General features: G+C 37.8%; 1 protein-coding gene across 6 annotated transcripts in view; it reads left to right on the top strand.

Annotated features, from left to right (window-relative positions):
* ANAPC10 (anaphase promoting complex subunit 10) overlaps window positions 1-27,397 on the top strand; it is a 155,066-nt gene that overhangs the window by 38,875 nt on the left and 88,794 nt on the right. For 2 of the 6 annotated variants that reach the window (XM_080588706.1, XM_080588705.1), the window contains one exon: window positions 8,312-8,585. The exons of 3 other annotated variants lie outside the window; for them this stretch is intronic. In XM_080588706.1, the coding sequence (XP_080444832.1) occupies window positions 8,312-8,542 (231 nt within the window). In that variant the 3' untranslated portion in view covers window positions 8,543-8,585. Of the gene's footprint in view, window positions 1-8,311; window positions 8,586-27,397 lie in introns of those variants that run through there. One more of the 6 variants, XR_013949870.1, reaches the window with a different exon arrangement.

The raw sequence follows: 27,397 nt of genomic DNA on the forward strand, positions 1-27,397 counted from the left end.
AAATTTCTGTAAACTGGACCAGCCTTCTTTCTTGTTAGTTGTTGTAGAAACATATTTGGATAGCTGGGAATAAAATAAGTAAGCTAAGCAGGGAAAAGGCTTTCACGTATTTAATTACACAACTTGGAGAAAGTCTTTGTATTGATAAATGCTTCATTTATGAAAACAGCATTTATTTTATTAAAATCTTCCTCTGCTTGGAAGAATACATTATTGAGAACACCTGCTTTGAAAAGGTCTTTTTTTAATATAACTCTATGGTAAGAACTAATTAAGCATGTAGAAAGGCAAACTTAGATTTATCATAGAATATCCTGAGTTGGAAGGGACCCATAAGGATCATCAAGTCCAACTCCTGGCACCGCACAGGTCTGCCCAAAAGTTTAGACCATGTGACTAAGTGCACAGTCCAATCTCTTCTTAAATTCAGACAGGCTTGGTGCAGTGACTCCTTCACTGGGGAGCCTGTTCCAGTGTGTGACCACCCTTTCGGTGAAGAACCTCTTCCTGATGTCCATCCTAAACTTCCCGTGCCTCAGCTTGCCACTGTTCCCACGGGTCCTGTCACTGGTGATAATGGAGAATAGGTCACCTGCCTCTCCACTCCCCCTTGCAAGGAAGTTGTAGACTGTGATGAGGTCCCCCCTCAGCCTCATCTTCTCCAGGCTGAACAGGCCAAGTGACCTCAGCTGCTCCTCATATGACTTCCCCTCTAGGCCCTTCACCATCTTTGTTGCCCTCCTCTGGACACTCTCCAACAGTTTAATGTCCTCTTTGTACTGTGGTGCCCAGAACTGCACACAGTACTCGAGGTGAGGCCACACCAGTGCAGAGTAGAGCGGGACAATCACTTCCCTTGACCGACTAGCGATGCCGTGCTTGATGCATCCCAGGGTACGGCTGGCCCTCCTGGCTGCCAGGGCACACTGCTGGCTCATATTCAACTTGCTGTCAACCACAACCCCCAGATCCCTCTCTGCGGGGCTGCTCTCCAGCATCTCATCGCCCAGTCTGTACGTATAGCCAGGGTTGCCCCGTCCCAGGTGCAGGACCCAGCACTTGCTTTTGTTAAACTTCATGTGGTTGGTGATCGTCCAGATCTCTCTGCAAGGCCTTTCCACCCTCATCCGAGTCCACAACTCCTCCAAGTATGGTGTCATCGGCAAACTTGCTCAAAACACCTAGTCCTACATCCAAATCATTTATAAAAACATTGAAGAGGATTGGCCCTAAAATGGAGCCTTGAGGGACCCCACTAATGACCATCCGCCAGCCAGATGTGGCCCCATTTACCACAACCCTTTGAGCCCTGCCCGTCAGCCAATTGTTCACCCATTGCACGATGTTTTTGTTTAGCTGAATGCTAGACATTTTGTCCAGTAGGATCCTATGGGAAACAGTGCCAAAAGCTTTGCTGAAGTCCAAAAAGATCACATCACCTGGTTTCCCTTGATCGACTAGATGGGTGATCTTATCATAAAAAGAAATTAAATTTGTTAGGCAGGACCTACCCCTCATGAACCCATGTTGGCTGGGACCAATGACTTCTCAATAATTTTCATCTTCTCAATAATTTTACCAGACACTGATGTGGGACTGACAGGCCTGTAATTGCTAGGGTCTTCTTTCTTACCCTTCTTGAAAATTGGCAGAACATTTGCCAGCTTCCAGTCTACTGGGACCTCTCCAGATTCCCAAGATAGTTGAAAAATAATTGAGAGAGGTCCCGCAATATGAAGAGTTTAGCCATTTCTTTCAATTTCAAAGGTGGCAAGTCACTCAAAAAGAGGTGGCTTTGACAGTCTTACAAGAAAAGTAGAAAGACCAAAATCAAGTGCTGCTTGTTTTCACAGCCTGTTTTATAGGCAGTCGTAGTAGTACAGATGATCAAGTACGAACATCTTGAGAATTATACTGTACCTTGCTAAAGCTGTGATGGCAGTAGTAATTCTCTGCTTCGTCAGGAAAAACAATTTTTCCAGCAGACGTAGAAAACGGAAACTGCTGCTTCTTCCTGTATATGCACCGAGGAGGTCATCCTTCTGGTATCTGGGAGCCCTGTCTAGCATATGCTTTGGGCTATGTTTGTAATGACCCTGAATATGAAACTACTTGTAATGGTTTTGTCCTTTCTATATCTTTGTAGGGCAGCAAAAATCCTGCATTGTTTGAATGGGTGTTAGCTACTGTAAATATAACAAACAACTTCGGTATTATAAGCTTAGTAGAAGTAGCAGTTTGAGTTACATACCACTTTCAATAGACCACAGGATTTAAACAGAATATCACTGAATATAGGAAAGAGGTCAATGTTCAATTTAAGAAGGATTAAGTACAATAGAAAAATTTGTTTGGATAAATCACTTTCTAAGAAACAACAGTGTGGTGCTCAGGTGTGAAAATAATTCATGGGCAGACTTCTTGCAGAGTATTTATGTACATTCTGGGGCTCTAGCCCTCTAAAGTGGATACCCTGTAGAAGATGAATTAATTTGAATATGACACCAGACTGGTCTCAAAAAACTACTGTATGGGAAAGATTGGGGAATGATGTAAGAAGGCCTTAACCACCTTTTATTTGTATATACTCTTTTAGGCAGGTAGCTGCAGAGAGGTCATAAAGGAGTTACTGTACTCAAATCATCCCTGTCTAAGAAGGCAAGTTTATCCAGGCCCTGTCCCACTTTAATGACCACATGAAATTAGTGGCTTCGTGTATCAGGAAAGACTAACCAATTCTTACTAGTCTGAAATAATTGCCTCAAGAAACAGTAAAACTGTTTGTGTTTTGAAATATGCTGTGTGAGGTAAAGGTTGTAGCATGATGATGTAATTCTTTAGTTAACAGTAGCTGCCAAGATCACGTTGCATTGTGTATCGGTTATCTTTAGGTGTTCTATGCTAGTTGTTTTCCTGATGTTTGGAAATAGCACGACTTGCTCATGATTCACTTGCTGTCAAGCAAATTTCTCTAATCTCAAAAATTGTAAGTTTCCTGGTCTAGTTGAGTTGTCCAACTTGAACTGTTCCTTTGTGGACAGATAAGGAAAACGTAGTCTATGGTCATTGTATCTGTGCGTGCTATTGTGCTGTTATTGGCCAACTGCAGTTGAAATTAACAACTGAATTGTGGGATTCAGCAGTGAATTCAGCTTGTTTTTGTGAGCTTACGACTGGCTAGAGGAGTTCAGCTGCTGAGGAGAATGTTCATTAGCTTCACAACCATCCTCAGCAGTGGTAGTAGATGGCTGACCAGGCAGGCAGCATGCTGCTGGCAGTCAGCATGCAGAGTTGTGAACCAACCATAGCTGGGCTTGTGTGCCCTCCTACCCAAAGAGTAGGTCCAGGGTAGGTGACTGGGACAAATGTGCAGAAAACCATGTTTCACTAATTCTGATGGGGATTTCTTGGGAGAGGTGCTGGGGGAGGGGAAGGGGTGTAGGATTGCTGTCTTTTTTTATTTTATTTTTACTTTTTTTTTTTGGTAAGACTTTTTCCTGTCTACCTGTGTTGCTTTGTCGTGGTTGATTCAGGATGATTTCTTTCTATCTGCTGCCCATAGCCTATTAACACCGTCCTTACTGTGACTTCTTTCTCTTTGAAGTGGTTAATGTAAATAGTTTTAATGCTATGCTGCTGGAAAGGTCTTGTAACTTCCTTATTAAATTTAAAGGAAGAAGTGTAGTAGTTGAATGATTTTGACTATCTATAAGGCCTGAAAAACCAGCATAGAACAAGTTTCTTATTAAAGTTTTGGTCTTGTATTTTATCATCTCTCTGAAGTGTAGTCTCAATTTGCTTTGGCCTTGATGTTTTGTGTGTGTGGAGTTTGCATCTTCTATGGTAGAGCATCCATTAGTGGTAGTAGTATCTTTGCCAAATGCGCATGGAGTTTTCTAGAACCTCTGGACTATACAAGAAAGCGAAGAAACAGGGTTATTAATTTGGTGATGGGGTTTTCCATTGACAACATTATTTCTACTTTGGCTTTCAAAATAACATATACTCCTACTCGAGTAATCCATATGTAAAGCCATAGCACACAAAGGACAGGAAAATAAGAAAGGAATGGAGAGAAAGCAGGAGAAGAGATAGATAAGAGTATATAACAGCAGCAAAGGACAGGTGAGTGACTTTCTATTTCAATTTTTATCCCTTTGTTTATTCCTTTATTTTGACTTTCACACTCTGCTTGTTTACCAGTGGTCACAAAATTTATCATATTAGAAATGAATTTAAAACAGCAAATTTTTAGCACATCATATATAGGATTAGCTTAGAGCTACAGGAACTGTCCAGAGCTACTAATATTTAACTCTCATTGATTCTTTACTTTGTTTAATTATTTGATCTTCTCTGATAAAACAAAGAAAGAAACTTCCAGTTTTTAATTTTGCTTAGGTAATTAGTAACATAGCTGATATTTAAAACTTTCCTGGAGGACCAGTTAATGGTGACTGATTCTTAATAAATGACCTACATAGGAGGAAAAAATACAGGAAAAAACTTAAATCCATTTTGAGGAAGTGTCACATTTTCTTTAGAGTTAGCATGGAACATCTATACGCAGTGTTTAGTATTTTTAAAGAATAGGGTTTGAAGCAAAGTCAGCTGAAATGGCTTTAAAGTATAGTATTTACTGCAGGTAGAATCGCTAATGGCAACCTGTACTTAAGGTTGTGTGACCCTTTCTATTTTAAGACTTAACTCTTAGTTACTTTAAAACTTTTGCCAAAGTTCAGTTCAGACTGTGATTTTTTCGTGCCAGATGTCTGCTTTGGGAGAATTTTTTTGGAAAGTTACAGCCAAAGGAGCTCTGTTCCAAGAATAAGGCTAGTGAAAAGTATGTTATTTTGCTTGTGTGAGAATATTCTGGTGTCCTTCTTTGATGCTCCAGTGCCCCCAAGCTCTGAAGCAAGGATTTGAAATTTGGCAAGACTTCAGCCTTTGTGTTGAGGATGTGCCTTTTGCCTCCCTGTAAAAATCCACCCAAATTTCCAGGCCAGTTTACAAGGCTTTGAAAGATTGCCATTTGCATGGGCTTAATAGGAATTTCTTAAAACTTCACAGTAAGTTTCCTTTAGATTCTGTTCGCACTGGGAATGCTCCAGGCAGAACTGAGCTGCATATTTCATCCCATTTCTGCTACAAATTGTAGTGGCTGGATCTGGGTGCTGACATTGAACTAAGAGTGGGCAGCATTTTGTCTTGTACTACTACTGCCTATTCCCATGTCCTATTCCTTCTTTAAAACGATGGACCTGGGCTCTTTGAAAAAAAAGAAATCATCTTACTTGTCTGAAAGAGTATGACAGATATAGAAGAGAATAGAGTTTAGGAGTGCTTGCGTGTCTCACTTGTAGCGTTCTTCTGGTTACACAAAATGTGTGCATCACTGGCAAAATATCACTTCATTTTCTGGTGGATGTTCAGATAATAGTTATTGTATTTAAACTTCAGTAGTTGAATGAACTATGAGTACTAGTTGCTGAGCTATGGAGGCATCAATTAAAAACAAGTAAATGAGAAACAACAAACAACAACAACAAAGTTATAGTACAGGAATGTTAGATTATGAGATCAAGAGCTCACTTTTTTTCAAACGTCTACATCTAACTCCAGACCTCTTGCTCTATTGTAGTCTGCCCTACAATCTCATTCAAGAGTCTCGTATATCTCTTCCAAGAGACAATTGTTGGATTAGAGTGGGGTCTATTTTGGGGATGAGTCGAGGATTTCTGCAATAAAGGCTTGTGTATTCAACTGTTACACAAGTTGGAACATGTGGAGTAAGCGAAGCAGAGGAGAGTTAAGGAATAAAATAATTCTCAGCCACAAAGACTTCTTTTGAGTACTGCTCAAAGAATTGCGTGCAATCTGTGCTTAGTCATGGTCTCTTTTACACAGTACACTCAAATAACCGTGTTCCTAGGTGGCTACTCATATATCGTGTGTTCCAGTGGCTGATTTGAGAATGTTATTAACTTGCAGAAATGTGAACACTTACAGCTGCAAGTGGACTCTGTGGGAGCTAAACTTCATGCAAAATACTGTATGTTACTAAGGTCAGGAAAAATCAGCTCCGAAGCATGCCAAATTTGACATCTGAAACTAGGGGATATTATAATTTCAGTAACTTAATGTCTCAGTTGACTGCTTTACAGATGAAGAGGCTACTAGTCCCACCATCCTAGAAAGGCTAGGGAAGAAATTCATTGCATATATAGCAGGATTGAAAAATAACATGCTACAGATAAAGCATATGACTAGCTTCCATTGATAAGGGATGAAACAAAGTATTGATAAATATTTAATTTAAAATGATGCCCTACGACATGGGGAAACTGAGCAGAGTTGCATTTGCAACTCTCAACATTGAAGTGCTCATCTTTATGACCTTAGTAGTTTTCTTAGGTTGTGATTGTGTGTGTGGAAGCCATAAGCATCTAACTTCCTTTTGAAAAAGTAGTCCAATTTTGCCAATCCCTTGGTACCTCGTTTGATTCTGGAGCTGGAGTCATTTCACTCTTCGCAATTTCTTTGCCAATAAAATAAACAAACCTGGACTGTTTTAGATCTGCCTGAAACCAATAGCGTCAACCTAAAGAAAGTCTATTAACTAATCCATTTCATACTGATCCAAGCATAAAAACCCAATTTTTTAGCTCTGGAACTTAAATTTTCATTTTGAATCATCAGTCAAAATTTGTAAACTTTGAAAATAATATTAAAATGCAAATTCAGTTAGCTATAATCTCTTAATTCTATTCCAAATCAGAGGCACTTTACCTTAGCGTTAGCTGAATAACATATTACTGGGATCCTCATCCTTTCTGTTTACAGTGGAGATAGAAAGCATGCTTGTGCTAAACAGTTCACTACTACCTCACAATGATGAATTTCCCTACATAAAGCTGCTTCAACAGTAGATCATTTTTATTCCTTTTTAAAGCTAACTGCTACCTGAAGCTTCCTATGCAAAAAAAAATAATCTGATAATTTGAAAATGATTTGTTGGAGTGCCTGCAGCACTGGAATCTTTTCTTAAAGTACAGGTGTGTGAGTTGTTTTTTTCTGTCTCTTTAACCTTAAAGCAGTCATCAAGTGTACTTTTGACTTCCCTTATTTCTTGGGTCATTCCCTTAGAGTGCTTGGTAATGCCTCTGGATCAGTAGATCTCGTGGATCTTTTAAAAAAATCTTCATCAAGGCTTTTTAAGCATTTGATGGGATGTTTGTCTTGCAGCGTGTTCAGGAGAAAAATGGGAATATTGATCTGCTCAAAGCATACCTCTTCTACAGAGGAACTCATCTGCTAAGAAGAGCAGTCTATTTGCTTAGCTTTGTGAAATTCACTTGCTTATGGAGAACTGATCTCCTGCCCCACCCCCCTCTGGAAGACTGCTTCTGACTTGTGTGCTCTTCTATATGTGTTTTGAGCTGTGCTTTGAAGTTGGGCAACTAGCTTTAAACAAAAGCTGTCACCACACTTCTGCATAACATCTAGCTGGATTTCAGTATGCTGACGTGTCAGTAGTGTGGTTTAGAGTTAACAAAATGCATTTCTTTGTTTGCTTTGACATTGGTTTCTGTAGGATCAGAAGTGGAAAAAAAAAAAAAGAAAAATAATCAAATTACACTTGGCTTGTTGTGTGAAAGTCAAGTCAAAATGGGCCTCAAAATGTGATTAAATGGCCATGCAGCAGTTATTAATTGGTTAGGCATTTGTCTTAACACACATAACTACATGGTGATATGAAGTCCATGAGTTATCCTGTATTTTTTCCTCTGTCACCTTCCCCTTACTCCTCTTCAATCCCTCTAATAACTGAAGGAATTCTGAAAACTTGCTCATGTGGATTTAATTTCTTATCTAAGTCATTCTAGCATACTTTATATCAGGGTGTGTAGATAAGGGTTCAAACAATTTAAAGATGCAGATTTTTGTCATTTTTGAGTAGTGTACTTTATTAGCAAGATACAAATAGTAGTGTTTTGACTTGATTTTATATTCAAGTCTATTTTTATATTCATTTTTTATTTTAAGCCTAAGGTGCAAAATGAAGGGCAGATTCTGAGAGGTAAAAGCAGACACAACTGTAGTCAAATGCTTTTTTATTCAATTACGCCAGCAGTAAATTAGCTGTGAGTTTTCAACTCTATTACTTCAAATTGATTTTAAAAAGTAACTAAAATCTGACCTGCAAGACTCTTCTGTATTAGGTTTAATATCATTAAATATCATGTGATCATTTACATTATGTATATTAACTGTTCCTGAATACTTTGCTTTTTTGTCTTGTTTTTGACAGCAACTTGAATTAGTGGAACCAAGCGGCTGGATTCATGTTCCTTTAACAGATCCCCATAAGAAGCCTATTCGCACATTTATGATTCAGATTGCTGTTCTAGCTAATCACCAAAATGGAAGAGACACTCACATGAGACAAATCAAAGTGTATACCCCAGTGGAAGAGAGCTCTATTGGTAAATTCCCTAGATGTACAACAATTGATTTCATGATGTATCGCTCCATAAGGTAAAATTTCCTAACGGGAAATAATAAAGGCATTTTTTTTGATGGCAGTATTGCAGTATTGTTGTTTAAATACTCAAATACCTTTTTTTTAAAGGTTTACCTTGGTGTATTATATCTTTACATTTATACTTTGTACAGTCCTGAAATAAAGAAAATCTTGTGTTATAGTATTTTGTAGTGTGTAACTTTTCATTGCTTTTTCTCTGAGCCTCTGGGTTCTTTTGAACCACCTGGGATGGGGAGGGGGAACTGGGCATGTTAAAAAGTGTGTTTGTGACTTGTAATCAGTAGTTGATTGATTTAATAGTCTTTTTTTTCCTCAGATGATTTCTTTTCTGATGATCCTGCATGGAAGTAGTTTGTTTTACAGTGCTACTGTTTCTACAGGAGTTTGCTGTTTTTACTGTTTTTATCAGGAGTTTTCTGTTAAATGTATTTTCAGTCATTTAAAGAGTATCTTACTGATATTTTACCTTTCCATGTAAAGAACGGATCAACAGCAGAATTCCTGTTCAGCAGAAGCTAAACTAGTGCCTTTCATCAAGTCTCAGGCAGTTCGGTGGATTTTATTATGTACTCTTAAGAAATTGTTGTACATTCTTTATTACTTACTTGAAGCAGAGATTATACTTGTGATGTAGCACTTCCTATTTTGATCTAGGCTTGCAAACAAAAACCCCAAACCAAATTACAGCAACCCCCGCCTTGGATGTATCCAGTTACTTTGTTGATAAATTATTGAGAAGAAAGATTGTTAAGTATGCAGTTTTCTGTTTTTTCTTTTTTCCCTCCTTTGAGAAGGTAAGGTTACAGTTACCGTTGCTAGTTTTGTGTTGTCACATCAATGTTCCCTATTTCATGTTTCTATCAAAGGATAACCCTGTTCAGGAACACTTGAAATACTTTGATTTAAAGCAACTCTCTGAAGCATCCTCTTCTCTTTCCGTATGTTATTTATTGTGTACCTCAATAATATAGTCATTTATTTTCTTATCTGTTCACAAGAGAACAGTCGTTGAAATCAACGTGAATACATTCTGCATGAGCCATCCCCATGAATAGCTGAGGTTGGAGTTCAAGGGTTGCATAACCAATCAAATGTGTCTAAGTTAAGGGTACGTATTTTAAAGCCACACCCGTTATCTTTAGGCTGATGAAGTCTAGGTCAAGTTCCTCGTAGTGCACTATGAAGAACATAAGCAAGTAGACTAGGAACAGTACTGTCAGCCCAGTCTTGTTCTGCTTATTTCTGCCCTGCCTCAGTAGGAATGGACCTTTTAAAGAGCTATTTCTGGTCTTGCTGCTTTTCAGGGCTGCTATATCCATGCAGAAGAGGTGCCAAATATTTGTCTCCAAAACACAGAAGTTGTCACTTCTGACAGTCACGTTGAATAAGCTCAAACCTAGCTTAACTACTTACCGTGCGACTCTGAAATCATAGAGGCTGTTTAAGTAGCTGTAAAAAAAAAATGGTGATGCTTACATTAAACTGGATGCTGTTAAATGTTTCTGTAGGGGAGGGGAGCAGTACTTACACATTAAATTTAATTTAAAGCTTATGTGATCTTTTAGTAGACATTAAGGCGCACAAAGCTTTTTAACGGTTAAGGCTGTAGTTACACCTGATTCTTCTGTCAACAGCAGGTTCAGTCTGAGCTTGCATGTTCCAGTATTTTGCTTCTGCTTTAACGCCAGAAGTTATCATTCCCATAGTTGTGCCTTTTCAGATGTTTCTCTGGCTGCTCTCTAAATTGTATCTGTGAAATTGTTAGATCCTTGGCCCTTTAAAATATATTTTTAGTATTGCATAGAAACAAAGTGGTCTGTGGTAAGACTGGGAGAGAGAACAGTGAGTCATGATGATGAGGGTGGGAGAAGATTAAAAGGGAGAGTACAACTGGTAACATCTTCAACTACTGCTGACAGAAAAATAATATATGACCATGCCTGAAAGGCAGTGTGAAAATGCAAACTCATTACTACAGTTCATGTCATCTTCTTTGATATTCAGTATTACTGGAAACAAGTACAGTGGCTATTCTAAATCCATCTGAAATCTTTTCTATGTTTTTCCATAACAACTGTAGCCTGCATTGGTATTTAACATCTGTGCAAATACTCTTTTTTTCTAACATTTCTGGTGCTTAGTCACATAAGGCTGCTGATTTAAGTGACGAGATCCTTGAGGATTGTGCCTGAAATAAGTTACTGCTTGTGTATGAATAAAGCACTTCGAATTTGAATAGGGTAAACAAACTGGTCTGCCAAAATATTACAGAAGTTATTACACATATATTGTGCATAGCTGCTACTTTTTTTGCTTGATTTCTTTTTTTTTGACATAATTCTTTGGGATCTTATCACTTAAATGCGCAATTTTACATAACTAAACTACAGTTGTTGGGAATACCAATTTTTCCAAGGACTGACTTTGAGAACAGAAAGTTCTTGTAACGTTAATTTAGTTGAAGCTTGTGTATTACCTAGCCAAGAGCTTCTTTGGAAGGTGTCAACAAGTGCTGTAAATTAGTTAACTGTTAATGTGTGCTAGAGATCCAAAATTGCAAACCTATAGAAAAGCCTAAATGTGTTATCATTGTAGTGAAAACTTGCAAAAAAATAAACATTCTTAGGCTCATGTATAAATAGTACTGGTGGAATACTATAACCATTTTGACTTTAATTTCTCGTGAATATGTGTCTTTTTAGTGAAAATGGGAATAACACTTTAGTTCAATATACTTGTCTCTCATATTCACTTCCTGCACAGTCTCAAAAAGAAATTTCCTTGGCATCCTTTAACAATATCTTACATTCATAACTACTTTTTAGTGTAGTTTTACTTTATTTTTGCCCGTGTGCATACTTTAGTCGCTGTTTGGAAAGAGGCAAGTGCTGGGAATCTGTAGTCTTCTGGATATTCAAGTTGTCAACTTCTTTGTGGAAATGAATACCGAGCTGTATCTCTAAAAGGCATGAAGTCAATAAATGACCTATTTGCCCTAGAAGGTGGTTGAACAAATGTTACTTCAAGGGATGCAAAACTCTGGCTACTTGTTGTTAGCTTTAATGTTTTAATACATTTTTCTAATGAGCAAAAAGGGGTGCTGCTTCAGTCTGGGGGGAGGGAGGGGGAATTGGATTTTCACAGATGCAGCTTGCTAAGATTGTGCCTAAACTTTAGGGTGGCTATGTGAGTATTCTGGCTTGTTTTGTGTTTTTTTTTGTGTTTTCCAAGCCTGAAAGAAGAAAGGTATACTGGTTACAAGGACAGGTGATCTTAAATAATTTTGGTGCATGGGGAAAAAAAAAGTAAGCTTTTATATAACTTCAAAAATTTCACAAGATGTGTGCTCAGAAAAGTCTATTTGACAAATAACAAGTAACATACGATCTTAACATTGTTCTTAGCAAGTTGACTACTGACTGAAGAAACCTTTTTTAACCAACAAGTGTCCGGAAGCTGAACCAAGGGAGTTCAGTCAGTTTTTTTCTCAAGAATTATAAAACTCTTCAGACCTATATGCTCAGAGTAGTGTCCTCATGGAGAGGAGTGAGAGCCAGGAGGCCACCTATATCCCATGATGACCTATTGTGGCTGTACCTTACAATAATTTGATAACTTTCTGGTGGCTAATGTAAAAAATGGAGAAAACTACAGAGTTGTTTATAAAGACTAGGAAGTTATGAATTTTCTTTTGATTAATAATGAAGAGAATAATTAATAATGAATAATGATTAATAATGAAGAGAAAATCCAAGGCTCAGAAGTTGATCTCTAAAGCCTGGTTTTCTTTTTTGAAAACATGCTTCAGTAAGTGACTGAATGAGTGTTTAATTTCTTTGTTTTCTGTTGAAGTTGATGGAATAGTGCTAATTTCAGTGGAGTACTGGGTTAGGTTATTTTGGATCCTGAATTAAAGTTACCTTTAAAGTAGTCTTATGTCTTTTGCTCTTCTAGTTTGATCTGTAAGGAAAATACTAGTGCCAACACTGTCTATAGGAACACAACTGATGCTGTGTATTCACTTGCTACCTTAAGTCTTCCTCTTACTTTACAAAAGGAAGCATAGCATACTGTTTAGCGAAGGATGTACACAAGCTACCTTGCGTGGAATATGGGATGCTTGACATGAGATTGATCCTAGCATGATCTGAGTCTGGCTCAGATCTGTGAACATGCTATTTTCCCGCTTTCTTTTGTGTAAATGTAAAATATGACTTCTATTGATTTATTTATTTATTTATTTATTTTTTTCCTTTCTTATCCCCTAGAGATACTCGGTATGTTGAGGCTTCAGATGATTCTGGCCCAGATCCTCAATTACTGAGATATGGGTGACAACTTCAAAACTTCATTTGCTGCGTAATTCTGTAGCTGCCCAAGTCTTCACAGATAGGCATGATTTTAGGCTGTGGGGAGCTTGGAGCTCTAGTTCAAGTTATTGATAACCCCAAATTCAAGCTATCAGATCAGGTGTTTATTGAACAGTTGGCATGTAAGTAGTTTTCTGAGAATTAAAGGCGTGATTTGTTTGACATGAAGTATGAGAGATCAAACACTGAAGGAAATCTTAATCTGGGACTTGTTTTTCTTCATATGTTATAATAGTGTAACAGAAGTAATTGAAACATGGTTTAAGTTTGTAATCTATTTATAGGCTAGAAATTGAACCAGATGCCCAGAATGCCAGTGCTGATTAGTAAAGCTGCATGAACTCATATGCGTGAAATGGTGCAGCTGAAAAGAGTGAAGGACCATGGAGAGCTACCCATTGTTGGGAAGGCAAGTGATCATTTCATCTAAGGCAGAGAGCTACATCTCTAGGCAGCGTGCTAGTGCTTGGAAAAACTCTCACCTTTCACAAAACATCCAGTAAGAAAATCATTGTGCTAATTCTGAAACTACAAGTGAAACACTTCTTCATGCAAGTTATACCTCATGCAATTTATTGCTCGTGCAATTTACTTCCCACCTTGGGAAGTAAGTTGAGCTAGCTACAGAGCAGAGTGTCACTTGCTCTAAGTCAGGGTAAAAAGACTGGACCTAGTAGCTACATCTGAGTCATATTAAAAGGGTAAAAAGACTGGACCTAGTAGTTACATCTGAGTCATATTAAATGTTATAAACAAAAGTCAGAAACTAGTGTAGTAAGCTTCACAGAAGCTTCACAGAAAATTCTGAAAACTTTAAACACTGTCGACTGTAAATATGTCTTTGTTTCACAATGGACAATGTGCTTTTCTATAACTCTTGTTTTCAGGATGGGTCTATGTTATTAATACAAAAAGTGAGAGCTCATTGCTATACAAGGTCTAATTTTGAGTGAAAGAATAATAGGCCATGATTGCTGTTACTGTGTTTTGGTATGTAAATAAACTGTGGAGATCATCTTTAGTGGATATTTTTCTTGAGTTTACCATCCAGATTTGTGGCTTAAGTAGAATGCATCATGATTCTTTGAAATGATTTTGTGATTGAGTGTATGTTTACACAAAAACATCGGTTTTACCTAATATTTTAACTACCACGTTAGTTTACTCATTTAATTAAATGTAGTAGGTTTTTGCTGGACCGTGAGATAATAATCTAAATGCAATTAACATGCTCATGGTGTTAAGAGTATGTACACTGCCCTCCAAAGATGGGGTTGCTGAGGCTTCCAGGCAAAGGGATTGGGTGTCCTGCTGTTGGTCTGTAGTAAATGTACTGTTTTAGATCAGGAAGGTGTTAGTGTTTCTATAAAACTGCATAAGTCATCGTTAGACGTTATTCATTGAAGTAAAATTTCAGTAATCCTTCATGTGATGAATTTGCTATATTTCCAGGCTGACATTTCAACAAGCTGCTTTACATCGGCCTAACAATTTACCTGTGACAGTTTCTCCATTTGTACCACAGAATGTTTTTCTGCAGCCAGACAACTGTATTAGCATGGTTTAGTTTAATGAAGGAGGAAGGAAAAAGTAAAGTAATGAAAGTGATGCTAATGCTGGATGCTGATAGAAGATATAATCCAGACATAATTGTATGTGAAATGAAAGTAAGTTTGGGATCACAGAAAGCATTAAATATCTGAACTCTGATCCTACTGAAATGAATTACCACTGTTAATTAAAGTAGGGAACAGTTAAGCCAATTTTTAGTATTTGAATTAAAGTAATTGAAATGGAGTCAGTTCTCAATTATGTAGATAAAAGCAGGCCAACCTTAAGCAGTTTTGAAAATTTATTTTTCAAGTACTACTTTCAATACACCAAATTCCTTTAGCAGTACACTTCAGATGAATACACTATGGTACTGAATATGTCAGTTGAGGAATTTTTACCCTCTGGTTTTAGAATTTCAACATGTAAGATGCTGTCATCTTGCAGCTGAGGTAGCGTGGTGCACGCACATACCGCAGGGTAGACAAGGAGGTAGTAGTCTTCCTGTTGCTGTATATAGAGTTGGAAGGTGTGACCTTAGCATCAGTACTGCTTAGACTTTTCATTGCTGTTTGTTTGAAGTGAGGTTTAGTAATTGGGCTAACAAAAGCTGAGAAGGAAAAGCACTTGGTTTTGGTTCTACAGAGAACTTGGTATTATAGATCAGTAAAAAAAACTCACTGACAGAACTATGTTGAAGCTTATGCAATTCCTTGAGTTGATTTTTGTTCACTGAAACCAGAATTGTATTCTCTAGTTTTAATCAATTTAGGGGAATAGTGGGGGGAAAAAAAGCTAATATAAATATTGCAACTAAATCAATTAAATCAGAATAAGATTTATAATGAAAAACTCATTTTTCTAACTGAAGGTGCTACTAAAGTAAAATGAGTATTTGATGGAAGAGGTATCTGGGTTTCTTCTCTTCACTAAAGAGCTGGCCTCTTTAAAAAAAAAAAAAATCATGGGACTGAAACCAACATAATTAATTTACATTGTGAACAAAAGCTTGCATTCACTTAGTCTGCTTCTTTGGTTTCTGGTGCAAGCCCTAGATTTCTTGCTTCAAAGTCATTGTCTCCAAACTCTTCTTTACCCAGTTATAACACTTGTTTCCTTCCCAGTCTTCATAATGGACCCAGTCTCATCTCCAAGTCACATTTGTTTTTCCACCCTGCCCTTTATCTATTTGTCCTTTCATTCCTGTTCTCTTTCCTTGGAGCTCCAATTATTGCTCTTTCCCAGGTTCACTGTTGCAGCGTCTTCTTTATCAGTCACAATTTTTTCTCACTCAATACCTGTTTCCTTAGTGTCCCACCCCAAATCCCCTAATCTGTCTATTTCCCCCCCCCCAGGAAAATCTTAAAGAAATTTCTTCCTTTCCTGTCTAAGTCCCAAATAATAGCACATGCTTCTTCCCAATAATATGTGATCTGCCTGTCAGCTCTCTTCCCATCCCACTAAAGTAGCAAGATAATGAGAATATTGAAAACACAGGGGAGAGCTTTTTCTGATTTTGGTTAGCCCAGCCCAAGGATACAGTACCTGGAAGCAGCTGCTAAATTGAAACTGACTTTGCCCTATAGTTTCACACCAGATCATGTTCAGGACTGTTCTGTGGGGTGTGCACATTTTAGTCTTGGCCAAAATTGGACAGATGTTCATAAATGGTTATATAGGTATATCCTCTATTCTCTTTCCCATCTAATTTCAGAAACCCTACTGTAAAGCATTTGAGTGCTAAAAGTTTCCAAATAAAAGGTGGTGAGAATATTTCTCTGAAATGGCTGAATAGTTTTGGCTGAAGTTTTCCAAAATAAATTCAGCCTGAGGCAGACAGCTGGTATGGGAAATTTCAGCTAAAAGAGTTGCAATTTGGCTAAGTTTCTCAAAACTGAGAAGAGATTTGTGAGGGGGATTAGCCCCGGGTAATGTTTTGGGTTTCACCAACTACTGTCATCTTGGCATATTCTTTGTTGCTTTGTGTAGACCTTCCCATTTGGTTTAAAATTCATTCTTCTTAGTAGCCAGCTTCATGGATGTAATTCTTGTCTATATTTCCTCTGGAGAAGATCAAAAAAAATCCACCAAAACTTCAATACAGTTTTATGTAAAATAATTCCGTTAAACTTCAGTGCTGTAAAAGAGCTATTTTTGTTAGGGGTTTTTACCAAAAAGTTTTTCAAGTAATTTGCTTCTCCACTGGTTCAAGTAGCTTTCTATATACGTGTAGTCTGCCAGGGCCGTTTGTATTGGAAATGTCTCAGTTCTTCATGATTGTTTATAGCTTACACCATGGATTTCTGCTAGAGAAGCGCTCTTACAGAGCTAGTGCTCTCAGACAGTTTTAACCTACCTTCTGTAGCACCATGATGCAAATCTGCTTCCCTAATGTGCAGTCTGTATGGCAAGAAAAGAAACAAAGCACACTCCTTCCCAGTTCTCCTTAACTACTTATATAGCCAGACTTACTTGCACTCTTGTTTTTCGGTTTTTTAATATCTGTCATGATTAAACTTTTCTTCTTTCTTTGTATGTTTTGAAAAGCTAGGGGGAAAAAAAAAATTGGTTTCAACCCTGGCTTACCTTCAATACTGCAGATCTCTTTGGGCTGATGGATGGCTCTTGATTCCTGGTATCTGGCTATGTCTGTGACCTCTCCAATCTATTCAAAACCGTTAAAAAGCCAGTGTTGTCTTCTATTCAATCTTCTATTCAAGGTTCTATTTGCTAGGTAGATATTCCAACCATTTTTATTCTCTCCATGTAACAGAACTCCAGGTACTTTTATCTATCTGGCCTTCACATACAAAACTCAGTCCTACAAATTAGGAGGGCTACCAGTGGTTTCTAAATCCTGTGCCTCCTAAATCCAGAAGTTCTACTGAAGGCAAGGAATTCCTTGACAAAGATGAATTTGATCATATGGAGTCTTTTTGTACTCTGTTAGTCCCGAGTCATAGAACGGCTTGTGTTGGAAGGAACCTCAAAGATCATCTAGTTCCAACCCCCCTCCCGTGGGCAGGGATGCCACCCACTAGATCATGTTGCTCAGGGCCTTGTCTAACCGGGTCTTGAACACCTCAAGGGATGGGCATTTACAGCTTCTCCGGGCAACCTGTTCCTGTGCCTCACCACCCTCTGAGTGAAGAAATAGAATCATAGAACCAATGTGAAAGCAAAGATGACACCACCACCACCCTGCCCCTTTGAAGGTGGTTAAGACTTTTCTCCATCCATTTCATGTTAGCTCGTATGACCCTCTGGATGGGTGGTTTGAGAGGAGTACCACCTCAAGACAGTCTCTTCGTAAAGTAATTTCTTGTTTCAAGCACCCATTAAAAAGCAGTCTGGTGCTAAAAAGGGGGCAGTATCAGTTTAACTGTTGGGCTCTTACTATTTGCAGTGGCTGGTTCTGCGTAACCTGACTTGTTGCCATTTGGCAGCAGCTCTCAGTGATGCAGAGGTCTGTTAGCACTTGCATTCAGAGTTTGCAAATGTGAAGATGGTTTTGAATCCATTCATGTTTTGCTTTCCCCATGGTGCCGTTTTATCCTCCATGCTAGATTCCAAAAAGAAGGTGGCTGTAGATCTTATCTCATTCCTAGTCCCCTCTAGAGGATGGGTTGGTTAATACAAGGAAAATGGATGAATACATGTAGCATAAATACATAAAAAGCTGATGCACTCAACGCTGTGTCCACCATTTTATTATGGACATCAACCTCACAGCAGCATGGGCATCAGAAAGGACAGTCAAGAAAAGAAAAATAATTTGGGCATTGGATGTTCCATCAGCACTTTACTTTTTCCTCTGTCGGGATATGCAGACAAGTTTCAAAGCATTTACCGTTGAACAGTCCCTGTACAGGATAAAGAAAAGCAAACAAATCGATATTCTATTTAGCTTCAGAAAAGTAAATTAACTAGAAGATAAGAATTTTAAAATACTTTTTCTAAGTGAGTTAAAAAGTGCTATTAGAGTCATCCCTATGGATGTTTTGGAGATCATTTAAAGATGTGGTATTTAAACCTCCAGAGCAAATACATACATAACACCTGAAAAAAAGAGAAGCAGGAAGGGAGAAGGAAGAGAATGAGATGAAACAAACACGCTAAGGGAAGTTCCTAGAAGAAGATGCTTTCCCAGAGGCTGAAGTTTTGTTCAAAGGAGAAAATAGAGACAAGTCTGGCAGATAAGGGTCAGAGAATAATAATAACAAGATAATTAGATTAGATAATAAGAGAATAAGGCATAGAAGAATTTGAAGAATAAGTTCTAAACAGCTTTGTTGCTAATAATAATTCAATTGAATTTGCATTAGGAGCAAAAAATATGTCAGTCATTAGGTATATTAGACAAACAAGTTACACACTTAAATATAACTAATATACATAAGCAAAGGAGAGTCTATACTCATCTCCAGCAGTATGCACATTCCTACTCATTTCTCAACTTGATAAGAGATGAAGTACAGCTATGGAACAATTGTGATAAATGACCAAGTAGACTAAGACTCATTGGTACGGAAAAGATAAAACAAGCAATATCTTAAACCATGGAGTGAGTAGGGACTGATTTCCCCGTCACCACCCCTAATGTCTTTTCCAGTACAGGAATAAGAGGGCATCAAGTTACATCAGCAGATGACAGGTTCAAAACAAATGAACATGGTTCTCAAAGCTGAATTTAAGCTGTGTACCTCCTGACTGCAGAAGGCTGTAGAAGTTTAAAGTTCATGTGAATTTTTAACATGGCTGCGAAAATTCATGGGAGAAAGATCTTTTGAAGATTACAGAATATAAAAGCCACAAATCATAAATTACTGGAGATTTCTGTAGGACTAGGGAAATATCCTTACCTGCTTGTCCTTTTACACTCCTGCCTAGGCATTTGTTTGCTGGCCCTGAGCTATATTAGTTCCTCTTTTGGAAGAGGTTGATGTTGAGCTCCCCACGCAAGAACTTTTGCTTGGAAGAGGAGAACAAGCTAAGGGAAACAAAAGTTCGGAAAAATCAAGTGATTACAAAGAATAACAGATGTGGAAGGGGTCTAAGGTTCGAAGTACTAAAGATAGAAAATCAAGGATATGCTGTTCAGAGCACCCTCTAAAGCACTAGAAACTTATTGAAAATGTCCAAGAACTCAGTTAATGCTTCCCAGGGCCTCCTAACAGGTTGTTGGACTACATGAACCAGATACCACTATTCGTGCGTTCTTCAATGGCTTAAGTTCTTGGCTGTTGGCAGTGTTTCCTTAAAGCATGAAATCAACTGAGAGCAGAAACACTGTGATCTGAGAACAAAGCATTGCATTTCTGTAACCCCGAAAAGCAGACTTACTCGAACTTTGAAAAATGTGGGGAAAAGAAACCTGTTTTCTCATCACAGTATGCTGAGAAAACGTTTAGACTGATATATAACCTTAGTAGTGTTATGTTCTATAAAACTGGCAAGAGCTTAGTTCTTAGTCTGAATGCTATGCTTGTTTTGAAATTTAAATAATAAACAATTTATATATGTATATATTTTAGCTTAAAATCACATTTTGTCGGATTTGGCTGTTAATAAAGGCTTATGGTGGAATCAGCACTCTGTCCTTCCAGTGAAAATATGAACAGGACCACACAAAATGCTTCCACTGTGTCATTTCTTTTACTGCTGTTCCATTAAAATAAACTTCTTGCCACAGAACTTACTTGTCATTTCCCACTTCTCAAAAATATTGCAACTAGTGTAGTTTCTAAAGCTTTTCCACTTCTAGCTTTGGTTATCTACTTCACTATATTTGTAGAAGATCCCTTTATATTCCTTCCTACCATTCCTTTTCAACCACATACGTTACTGGATCTTAAATATATTTTATGAAATACAGTTTTTTTGGCCGATGCTGCTTACAACTAGACTTAGGCTAGTCAGATGGTGCCATATTCATCTTGGTATCTGTGATTGTTGATTCCAGAAGGAGAGTGATTTTGATGTTAATGTATGTATTCTCCTGTCCACGTACGTCTCAGTATTTACTGAGATAAATTCTTCTGGTTACAGCATGCTTTTTCTCATTCTCCTGGATGTATAGCTTATTGAACTTCACTGAAGTAAAAAGAGACTTTAACTTTTTGACTAGTTTATCTTGCTTGTGTGTTTATGCTGTTTCCTATAATGTGGCCCTGTGTGGTTCTCACTTCTGCTGGGTTTTCTTGAATCTTTGAAACTATGGGTGTATTCTCTTATTCAGCCTCCTTGATTCCAACCTAGTTTTTGTCTCATCTGACAATGTTTTTTCTGGCTTTCTTTTTTTTTTTTAATAGTGAAAGAATAATATTTTCAGCACTCCTGAGGTTTTTCTAAGTTACTTTTCTGAAGGCAAGAGCATAACTAGAATTTGTTTAGAAAGCAGAGGAATCGGTTTAATAAGAAAAATATTTTTTGATTTCTGCTTCATATGCACAAATGAAAATTCACAAAATTTCTTTGAATATGTTCTTAAACCCCCCAAAAGTAGGTGGGAATACCTTCAAATCACTAATGCCCAGCAAGTTGTGAACTGGGATCCTGGAGGTTTTAGGATAAGTTGTTTTCATAAATTAATATTCAGTACCACCAACTTTAGTGTTTTCTTTGACATTATATCCCCTTCAGAGTAGATAGATGAATTTACTAGAATACTCTCTGTAAGACTTAACTAGAGCATCATGATTAAAAGATGGTCTCCTAAATGATAAGAATATGTAATATGAAGTGCCCTAACAGGGCTAAAGTTCTGTTCTGGTGACAATACACAGTAAAATGTTTGATGTGTTATGGACATGCTTAACAAAAGTGTTGTTTTTTATTAAAGCATGATTCATGATTTGTTTTAGCTTATAAATTGATCTAGTTCACCTCTTAAAAGCCTGGAATCAAATAATGGTGCTCACTTGCTCCTGCAGCTGAATCCCTACAAAATTTTGTTACATTTTTCTATGCAGTTAGTTTCCAACACTTTCTCTTAGTTTACAAGAGTGTGAATAATCTGTGTTTACGTGCACTGCCAGTAGTGCTCACAAGCTGGCAGGCAGGTAATACTAGCTCACAGGGCTGTGCTTGAATGCATCACTTCTGCTATGCTCTTACCCTCCACTGTGCCAACAGCTGAGAGAGCTGTGAGTTTTCCCTACACTCACATCTTCTGGCTCATTGTCAGTCAAGCCATGCCAACTGCACCAGCCAGTAAAAGCATATAGGAAAAATAAATTTGTCATAGGAAAAGTACAGAAAAGTGATGACTTTCATGCAAGACTACAGTAAAGGCACTGTTAGGCTACACTTTGCAAGTGATGAAGGAATAGCTTTCAAAATCAAGGTTTTTATCAATGATAGTGTCTGAGGATGCTTGTGCTCAAAGGGTTAGGACCAAATCTAGTTTTCTAAAACTGTTGTTATATAAGCATTTTTAATAACCTTATCAGCGGATGAGACAATGTGATACCATTGTGCTGTATCGTTCTCAAATATTTTTGTTTAAATAACAGTAAAGGGATACTCAGGGATGCTATCTGATACTCAGGAAGACAGAAGAGGTGTAAAACAAAAATTGTTTGACAATGAACTGAAATTTCTGCAGTGGTTCAGTTCAGTAATAGAAAGTAAAATAGTTGTTCAAGTACATTTATGACCACTAAAGAAACTCAGCAAATATTTGTTTTCTAATCTTCCCTAAACACACATTTTACATCTCTTTTTGTTATTATAGGGAGGAGAAATGTAACAGGACCTTTCTTTTTCTGTAGGTCTTTGCTTGTAATTGCAAATTATAGCTTCAGGATTCCTGTGATTATTTTCTGTCTAATTCTTCTGAGGAACTCTGCAGGACCTGCAGAAGGCATTGTGGTATTGAATGCTGAAGTTTAAGCTTAAAGTTGCTTAGTCTTGGTATACTGATCTAAATAACAGTGCTTTGCTTTTTGTTACTCATTCATGTTTAGCATAACACTAAAATTAACATGAAATAATGTACACAATGTTTGTTAGAACTGTCTTAATGGACTGTGGAAAGTGCATCTGTCGTTTAACTTGTGAGACTGAGGCCAGTCTCGCTGATCTGTATTTAAATTGCATTGACATACCAGAAACCTAAATTCTAGCCATCATTTAAGACGTACCCTCCATGCGTTACAGACAGCAATTGAGGAGAAATAATGAAGGAAATAAGGAGTACAGGTGATTGAATGGACAAATTTTCTGAAGTCAAAATATTCAGAGAATATAAAACGTGCAAAAGATTATAGGTGCTTAGCTTTGACATTTATTGACAGTTTTGTCAAAACTTGGAAAAAACAATCTTCACCGAAGACTATATTTTCCATTATAGTGAGGAGACTTAAAAAACCAAGAACGCTTAGCAGTAATTTTCATGATAAAAATATTCCCTACACAGCAGAAGACCTACAAAGACTGCCTTCTCTCATACCTCCTATTGCCCTGATCCTGATAAAAGGTGAAGAAGGTATGTGATAAACTTTGAGTAAAACAAGGTGTTGTGGTTTAACCCAGCCGGCAGCTGAACACCACGCAGCCGTTCGCTCACCCTCCCCCCTCCCTCTCTGGGATGGGGGAGAGAAACAGGAAAGTGAAGCCTGTGATTTAAGGACAGTTTATTAAGACAGGAAAATAATAATAATAATAATAATGATGATGATGATGATAGTATTACTAGTAATAATGTGTACGAAACAAGTGATGCGCAATGCAATTGCTCACCACCCCGCTGACCGATGCCCAGCCTATCCCCGAGCAGCCGGCCCCCCCCCCCCCCCCCGGCCAGCCACCCCTATATATTGTTTAGCATGACGTCAGATGGTATGGAATACCCCTTTGGCCAGTTTGGGTCAGCTGTCCTGGGTCTGTCCCCTCCCAGCTCCTGCTGCACCCCCAGCCTGCTCGCTGGCAGGACAGAGCGAGAAGCCGAAAAGTCCTTGGCCTGGTGTAAGCACTGCTCTGCAACAATTAAAACATCAGCATGTTATCAGCGCTCTTCTCATCCTAATCCAAAACATAGCACCCTACCAGCTACTAGGAGGAAAATTAACTCTGTCCTAACTGAAACCAGGATACAAGGGAATGGTGCTGGTAGACTACTTCATATCGACACCTTACCTGTCATGAAACGCCTGATCAGCTTTAATGATGGAAGAAGAGTGGGTCATCTATTGTCCTGTTAGTTCAATACATATAATGCTTATGAAGCTACCTATCAGGTGTAGAAAGTTGCATGTAACAAATACGAAACCAAGAGAAAAATAATTTCTGCAGTACAAACATAACTAATAGAAGATTAATGTGAAAACTAATACTAACATAGTTAGTAAGATACTCTGAAAGCAAGACTATTAGCAGTGTAGCTTATGACAGTCTTTCCTGAGGAGAGGAGGCAATGCTCTTCTGGCTTCTGAATGTAGGAAAAGCAGGTTTTCTATTAACAGAAAGTCAATTTTGATCAATGGATCAGAGATTCTTGTATCTGCATACTTACTGTGCCTGGGAGGTGAACTTAAGAATTCCAGAAAAATGCTCTGTCTTGCAATGTTTCTAATGGCCCTCCAGACACATTAGTTAAAGGTCCCTCTCCTTCTGCGATAATGTAAAACTTGACAGAAAAGCTCTATAAAGTAGGCATAAAAAATGATTCAATTTCCCCATCTTTTCGAATGTAGTTTAGGTGAGCAAAATTCCAAGAGATACATGTCCCAGAAAATCTGTGATGTTTTTTCACTGGTCTATCATGAGCCTTGTAAAGCCCCAGGACCTTAAGTTATTGTCAGTTATTGTCATATATGTGGAAAGGCTATGGCCTAGATCACAAAGATGATTTAAAGACTTAAATGCTAAGAGCAACCTCTGTTTTGTAATACACTTTTTTGATCTCCAAAATTCCCACTCAGTTATCTGGCTGTATCTAAGATCAGTGGGACCTATATTTTCACTGTTTCATTTTCTCAGAGGCTCAAGTGTTTCCCTCCAGATAGCTCTGGAATCACCCACATGTGATTTTGGTTGGCAATTGCTATGAGTCACAAGTGTGTGTTTATGAAAAAGAGCAGAGGAAAACATTCTAGCCTAGTCGTTCGGGTATGTCTCTAGGAATAGGAAAAACTTTTTTCTTTTCCTTGTGCTGGCCAAACCTGTGTTTCATTCCAGTGGGCCAGTTCAACATGAAGATTCAATAAACTATTTTCCTTCCTTTTCTTTCCTCATTCTTGCATCCTCTCTGACTTGCCATGCAAGCTTCTTGGTTAGTGAGGCAGTGAGGCATCATGTGCAGAGATAGATATGATTTCAAATCACTCCGGGTTAGTGAATTCTGGCCTTGCATGATCATGGTGAGTGTTCTCATCATGACATGGGTGAAAGGAGAGGGAATTTCACCATCACTTCCTTCTCCAGTCAAACCCCAGGGCAGGGTAGATCTCAAGATGTGCTCCTTCCTGTAGCCCAGAGTTAGGTCTTTAAGAGCACATCTATACCAGTGTCTCAGACCCTGGGCTGGATCAGATGCATACCAATCCTGAAGCTAACAGTACTGGAAACAGCAGCGTAGATAATGGTGTAGATTTACTGGCTGGGGTTCTGTTAGCATTGTGTAAACCATCCTTCAGTTTCAGGAGAAAAGCAAATGCATCTCCAAGGCATTTGCTGTATTCAAGTCTTAAACAGCTCCAGGCTCAACTTAGTCCCTTGGAGGACTCTTCCTTTCTGAAGTGTCTTTTTCTCACCAAACGTTGCCAAGCAAGCTGAGATAGCCAGCTTGGGACTGTGTTTTTCACTGTGTGGCAGAACAACAAAAGTTTGGGAGCTGTTTCAGTGAGTACCTTCTATTATATAGCTGTTTCTCTTTGAAAGCTCTGTGATGCTGTGTCTTTATATTGACTGTGACTAAGGGTCAGTAACATTATCTTGCAAGCTCTGGTAAACTGGGAAGGGAGAATAATATGAATTTTCCTGACTCTTTCTTTGTGTAGAGCCCAGAGGAAATGTGATGTTGCTACAGTGGTAGGTGAAACTGCATTTTATAAATGAGCAGAAGAGGAAGTACGGAAGATCGTTTTCATAGATGTATCTTAGGGATAGTTCCCACAGGCCTATTTGTGGGAGGAAGATATGTTAAAAGAGAAGAAAGCAAGCCCCGCCATAATGTGAATCTGTGCAAAACCGTCTGTGGATTGGAGTGGTAATTTATGGGCTATTCTGTTAAAAATGTGTTTTAATAGAATTCATATATGTCTGAGATTACTGTAATGATGGCTGCTTCTCTTGAACGGAAAACAGTGCATTCAATGAGAAATCCCACACAAATGGATTAAGCACGGATTGTGTCTTTCACTTGTACTCTCTTTTTTTTGAAATAATTTGGATTTTTCTTTTGAATTGACATAAACTGTTCTTGAGAAACTAACAACTTCTTTTCAGCTTATTCCACTCTCTTTTCCTGGATTTCTCATGCTTTGAAACAGCAGTGAGAATACATCTATCAGAATTAGTGCAGCTCTTCACTGTCGAAGGAGAAATTCATTGCTCTTTATTTCTCTGGTATAATAGGGAAATTACCACAAATAATCTTTTCTCATGGACCAGAAAATAGTCTCCAAACTGGATTGACACATATATATTAATATGGATGCATGTGGCTGCTTATCATTTTTTGTGTTTGGTGTTGTAGTGCAATGCTAAAAATGAAAATTTGGCTCAGTAGGGAGCATGAGCCATACTGTAGTGGTACCACTATAGTGGTTGACCTGCTCTTGCAGCACATTGTTCCAATGTTTAAGGAAGCTATATCAGGATACATCAGCATAGTCACAACATTTATCAAAGAGTGGTCTCAGGAAAAAAAATTGGGGGGGGAATTTGATTGAAATATCTACTATTTAGAACGTTTTTTTCAAGCTGTAATATTTCATAAACTAACACATTATTCTGTGAGGAGCTTATCCTCCTTCCACACTCTGTGGAGGAATAGCATTTTCCATTTTAATACAATTTTGAAGAGATTTTTGTAGAAGCCTTCCAATTGTCTGTTTCTCAACTGAGCAGACATACTCTAAATTGGAATTCAGAACTCATTTTGTTCCTATTGTTTGTCATTATTACTAAGTCTCAAACCAACATCATTAGATACTAATTTAGAATTCAATTTGACAATCGTAGTCTTAGAAGATTTTTAAAAAATGCTCTATTAATATTATATTAATCTAGATAATATCAATTTAGACCTACATGAAGGAGTTGTAAGCAAGACTGATCTTCCACAATTGATGTAAGTTTTACGCTGGTATAATTATGTTGATTGTGGTGGCTTCATTAGCTACAACAAAATTACTACAATTTACAACAGCCAAGGAGATCAAGTACAACAGTCACACATTGTTGAGTTGCTTCTTGAACATCGGTGGAACAAGACTGATTACTTACACCTTTTTTTTTTTTTCCTTTCCGTAAACATACACTGTAACTGCTTTCAGGTAGGAGAGTGGGCCATTTATTTTAAATATTTAATACGTAAACATGACTGGACACTAGAAAATATATAATTCATCATTTCAAATCATTTAACATTGACAAAAGTAATTTAAAGGTACTGTAATAGATTATATTAATATATATTATATAATAATATCATAAAATATATAAATATATATAATATAATCTATTATATATGATCTGATTTCATTAGATAAGCTGATAAAGCTGGATATTTTTTTTTTCAAGGTCTCTTTCAAAATATCATTTTGAACTCAGAAGTCATTCAATCCATGATCATGAAATGATTTTAAAGTAGACTGGTAAACAAGAGGAACTGTAAGTTTATTGTATTTTTTCATATGCTATTCAAATTCAGCTGGGAGAGACATAGGTAAGTTATTGAGCGCTTAGAAATCTTCAGGTATTTTTT

Source organism: Anser brachyrhynchus (assembly GCF_964034855.1).
Source record: "Anser brachyrhynchus genome assembly, chromosome: 4".
In the NCBI taxonomy this organism is placed as follows: Eukaryota; Metazoa; Chordata; class Aves; order Anseriformes; family Anatidae; genus Anser; species Anser brachyrhynchus.